Genomic DNA, 5,244 nt, shown 5'->3' on the forward strand with positions numbered 1-5,244 from the left:
TTTTTAAAAAAATAAAAAAAAAAAAAAAAAAAAAAAGACAAGACCCCTAATGTTCTCAAGAAAGCGAATTTGACGGCTCAGCACACAGTGCCACTCTGTTTCAGATGATCCCTCCTAGAATATTTGCATTAACTGTCAATCTCAAGTTTTCTGGGGGACAGTAAAAACTCAAGGTGTGGAGAGGGTACAGGAAAGGGAGCCTTAAACAAAGTCACGACAATAGCTGGGAGGGTTTGCTGTGATGTGAACTCATCCAAATGCCAGCTAGATTATCATCTCTTGTGATGGTTATGCCCTGCACCTTACCACCTTTTGCTGCTCCAATCCCAAAAGAAGCTAACTAACTAGAGGCCAAAAGGCCTCAGGTTATGACCACGAACCTGACCATGAATTTGTCAAGAATTTGCCAAGATTAATGTATATGAAGCACTTTGTAAATTGAGCCATGTACAAATACGAAGAGTATTATTACTTTCGAGTCAGAGATTGAAAGGCATGAACTTTCAAAGGAATCTGAACACCCACAAACCAGAAACAATGATGGTTTTTAAGAAGTCGGCTCCAAGGCAGGCTAAGGAGTCACGCCCTTCATAAAACCACACTGGGGTAGGGTTGGGGCTGCAGTCTCAGAAGTCCCTCAGGGCACACGCAAGCAGGTGGTTTAAAGGGACCCAAAACCACAGGATAGACAGGGTCCCCCAAAGTCCATTAAGGGTCCCCTTGATTCAAACCATTCTGACTGAAAAGCAAGACCGAGGACTCTGGTCAGAGACATATAGAACAACAGCGGTCAACAATTAGACAGTTTACCTGTTCATTTTACAGAATGGGAAACTGAGTTCTAGAGGGTTTAAGTGACTGAACCAAGATACCTTTCACTACTACTGGAGGAACTTAAGCTAGAACTCAAGTTTCATCCTAGACTTGTTTCCTATCATTATAACTGGCACTTTGGGAGTGAAAAGGCAATGCGGCCTTAATGGTCATCCCATTTCAGCAGACCTTACTATTATTGAGCATTTACAAGTGCCAGATACTGTGCTAAATGATTTTGATATACTATCTCATTGAATCCTCACAATGACCTTAGGAAACACATATTATGTTGCCTATTTTCCAGGTTAGGATCCCGAGGCTTGGACAAGTCAGGTAAACTGCCCAAGGAGCGAGGCAAGCGAGTGACAGCGCTGAGATTTAAACCTGGATCCCTTTGACTCAAAAACTTGCGCTCTTAACCACCAGACCAAAAAAGCAATTTTCTTTTTTATCTTGGCATCTATAAGAGAAGTAGGACTGGCAGCACTATGAGTCCCACACAACACATAAAAAGCTGAAACATCATAAATCTGTCCAAGGGCTTCCAGCTAGTAGGGGAGCAGAGCCAACCCAGAACCCGGGTCCTTTGTCTCCAAGTTCTATGATCTTCCATGGAGAACACAGACTCTAGAATGCAAGCTTCATGAGGGAGAGGACTTTTTCTTATTTACTGCTACATCATCAGTCCCCAGAACCCATTGAAGGCACTCAGTAACTAGTTGATGAATAAAGAAGTGGAGTCCACCTGCTGTGGTTTGGCTGTGTGACCTTGGGAGGGCTTCTTTATCCTCTCTAAGCCTCAGTTTCTTCATGCAGTGAATAGAGGATGAATATTCACCTCCACGTTTTAAGTGAAGATTAAATGAGACAATTCTTATAAAGCACTTGGGACAGGCTGGAACATAATGACCACCCAAAATGTAATCTATTATTATCACTATTACTACTATTATCCATTGTCAGATTTTGGCTTCTTAAGTTTTTTTTTCCCTACTCTGGTCAAATGATGTTTCATAATAATTATGAATAGAATAGAATAGAGAATTGGGAGTCAGTAACCTGCTTCTAGTTTCAGATCTACCACCACCTAGCTGTGTGACCTTGGACAAGCCTCTTTATTTCTCTATACTTGCCTCAGCTGTAAATGAGGGACTAAACCATTCAAATTAGTCTCTTAAGCATTCATTGGGCACCTTCTCTGAGTAAGACATCATGCTCGGCCACCTATAAAATTCTATGATCCTGAATAGTGTTAATGAAAAGATATCAGTGCAAAGCAAGAGAGTCCCCTACTTGTGGCAAGGGTGAAGACAAACCCCAAATAGCCAACTGCATTACATCATCTCAATGAGTAATGTTTGTAAATACACAAAGTATTTAATTGAGACACTTGTGAGAAATCCTTCACCAATACAGAATCAGCAGATACAGTTCTATTAATACCTATCAGTCCCGAACCTTCCAAAAAATAAACATGTAAATTCACTTTGCACCTTAGTCAAATGGCGTGCTTCTGGAGAGAAATCTGGGAGAGTCAAAGTTATTAAGGCTCCCTGTGGCAACAGTTAAGAATAGGATGTATTAAAAAAAAAAAAAAGAATGACATATCTGGTTAAAACTGCAGGGGGGAATTCCAGCAGCAAACTGCAGTGCATCTGGACAGGACACTGAGGCCAGTGGCTTATTGTTTACAAAAAGAGGCCCAGATTATGAACAGTGACAAGAGGCCAAGACCTCAATTATACCTCACAACCACACCTCTCCCAATCCCAGTTCAACTGAAGCTATCCATCAGTCAACTCCCCCATCTCTGTAATAAACCCACCAATATTTGCACCCAGTGGATAGAAGGTCCCTCAGGGCACTTCCAGCACTGACCAACCTGATGACATTAAAAAGATCCTACAGGCACAGTGGGGACTTCAAACTACCTTCCAACCTTCCAAGAGATAAAGCAGCTGCCCATTTCAAACTCTAGCCCTACTCGCACCCCCGGCAATCGTTAGAGGGGAGGCATGGCCCTTCCCAAGTCCTCTATGATAGGAAAAGGTCTTCTCACATTGGTGCAGGGAAAGAAGGAGGGGCCCCTCCCTCTGTACTCCGAAACAAAGGAAAACCCAGAGCTCCAACCATGTGGTGTAACATTCAAGGCCACCCACCTCTCCCACTACCCAGCTGAAGTCTCAGTGGGCTAGAGCCACATGGCTCTTTCCAGTGACTGGCCAAGAAGGGACGGTGCCTTGCATAACCATATGCTGGGGCTCTTTAACAGGCGGGAACCCCTTCTATGGGAATTGCTGGTTAAAAAAGGCTATCTGGGAAGGGGTTTTGATTCATGCACCAAGTCAGGCAGTGGACTAGATGTGCTAGCAGGTCACTTGCTATCTCTAGGTCCACATTTTGCTTTACCCCTCATATTTTTGCAGAGAGGTAAGCAGGCCTTTAAAAGCATGTATTCTGGAGCAGAGGACAACACAGAAGGGTTAAACAATTATGTCTTCCCATTCTCCAGACTCAGCACCACCCAGCAACAACCCAACTCCATTCAGGTTTAGGTGAGGGCGGAGACCGGGTGTGAGTGACCTTATTCTTTCTGTTCTCTGATCTCTGAATACAGACAACCAGAGACCAGGCAGGTACAAGGTGCACCCAAGGTGGCCACAGACTTTCTGTGCCTGATGCCATAGCGAGTGTCATGTTTTGATATAGTGCCTCAGAAAAAAAAACCCGCGTCTCCCACGGCTCTCCAAATGGTACACCTTCTCAAGGTTGCCTTTCTCTGCCTGGACTCCTCTTCAACCTCTGAAATAAATTCCCAAACACCTGTCAGATTTCAGTTGTCCTTCAAGGAAACCTGACCCAGACACCCAGAGGCAAATTGCCGCCTTTCTCTCTCCAAGAACCTCCTGCCCCTCCCCCCATCGTATTTAGCTTGGGGAAAAGGACTGCCAAAATAATGGCCAGCCCTACAGATAAATCTAAAGCCCGCTCCGAAAATTCCTTTCCAGAGCCTGTGGCCCCTGGCATGGCCAATCCCTCGGAGGCTCAGACCCACATATGAAACCACCTCTGGGGTCAGCCTGCCCCCACATGCTCCACCCAAAGAAATGAACATCTTGCAAATCAGGGTGGAAATCCATGTCTCAGTGGTCTACAGAGAATATGCATTATGCTATTTTTCATAGCCCTTACCTTTGACCTGAGTATCGTACTCTGCTATAATCTCCTTATCCTTTTTGAATTTGGCTGGAGACGTCATGTTTTCCTTCTTTCTTCCAAATTCGAATTGTGAATTGATAAATCCACGGGAAAAATCCAACCACCGAAATCAATACCTCCAAGATCGCTTCTCCAAAAGGCAGAAGGGGCCCCCCGCGGTGGTCTCCAGCGCTCCGGGGAGCGCGGGCTGCGGGCTGGGCAGGCGGCTACGGCGGACACATGCAGACGGTGGGCGCTGGGGCCGGCGCGGCGGCGGTTGGTTCCTGTGCTAGAGCCCAAGCCGCAGCCTCAGCATTAGCCGGGAGAACTGCAGCGCCCGGAGGCTGGCCTGGGGTCTGACATCAACGACACAGGCGGGGAGTGGAAGTCCTTCCGCACAACATGGTGTGGGGGGCGCGGGGATGTGGACTCGCCCAGCTGGGTCCCCGGGAGGGAGTGGGTGCGTATCGGGGTGCCGGGGGAGGGCTGGGCGTGCTTCGCGGTTTTTTGTTGCACAGCCTCGAAGATGCTGCAAATCAAATCCCAAACGGGAGCCGCAGCAGCGCAGACTGGATCGGAAGTCGTTTGCTCCGGTTCACTTGCCTGTAAATGCAGGGAAAAGAGGAGGGGGCGATCAGCCCCAGCGCAGATCCTAATCGATGCGGGGGTGGGGTAAGGGAAGCCGTTTCCAGCCTGGCCTGGGCCCATTCATCTCAGCCAAACGCCGCCCGGCCCGCAGAGCCCGGCGCAGCGAGGTGGGGAGGAAGGAAGCTCCCTCCGGATTTTGTTTTAAGGCTGAAAGAAAACACTTTGGAGCAGCCGCCTTCGAGGGCTTGGGGTGGGGACTAGTGGCGGGAACGCGGGGCTCCGGGCGGGGACTGCGGCACCTCGGCGACCTCCCGAACCTTGCCAGCGCTGGGCAGCGGCTTCCGGAGGGAACCCTCCTGGCCCTGCCTCTGATACGGCCCCCGACCCCCGGCTGGGGCAACTCCCTTGACTTAAAAGGGTATCAAAGCCAGGGAGGGACAAGCCACCCGGGCACAACTTTTCTTCCCCTGCGCCCCTCCTCCCAGTTGTTTTGTTTTTGGTTGCTAGCTTCTCTTGGCAGCAAAATGTTGGGGGGTGAGGGGGGAGTGATCTGCAGGAAAAAGCCTGCTCGGCACGGGACACATCCAGGAAAACAATGTGGTCGGCAGAAGCAGGAAACGGGTTAGAGGCGAGGGTCGGAGT

The 5,244-nt window shown here is 48.4% G+C and overlaps 1 protein-coding gene across 8 annotated transcripts in view; it reads right to left on the reverse strand.

Annotated features, from left to right (window-relative positions):
* The window catches only part of SRGAP2 (SLIT-ROBO Rho GTPase activating protein 2), a 242,007-nt gene that overhangs the window by 234,762 nt on the left and 2,001 nt on the right, over positions 1–5,244 (reverse strand). For all 8 annotated transcript variants that reach the window (XM_024750914.1, XM_024750912.1, XM_024750913.1 and 5 more), the window contains exon 2: positions 4,009–4,617. In XM_024750914.1, coding sequence (XP_024606682.1) covers positions 4,009–4,075 — 67 coding nt within the window. In that variant the 5' untranslated portion in view covers positions 4,076–4,617. The remainder of the gene's footprint in view (positions 1–4,008; positions 4,618–5,244) is intronic.

This window comes from Neophocaena asiaeorientalis, unplaced genomic scaffold (genome assembly GCF_003031525.2).
Source record: "Neophocaena asiaeorientalis asiaeorientalis breed wild unplaced genomic scaffold, Neophocaena_asiaeorientalis_V1.1 scaffold67, whole genome shotgun sequence".
Lineage (NCBI taxonomy): Eukaryota > Metazoa > Chordata > Mammalia > Artiodactyla > Phocoenidae > Neophocaena > Neophocaena asiaeorientalis.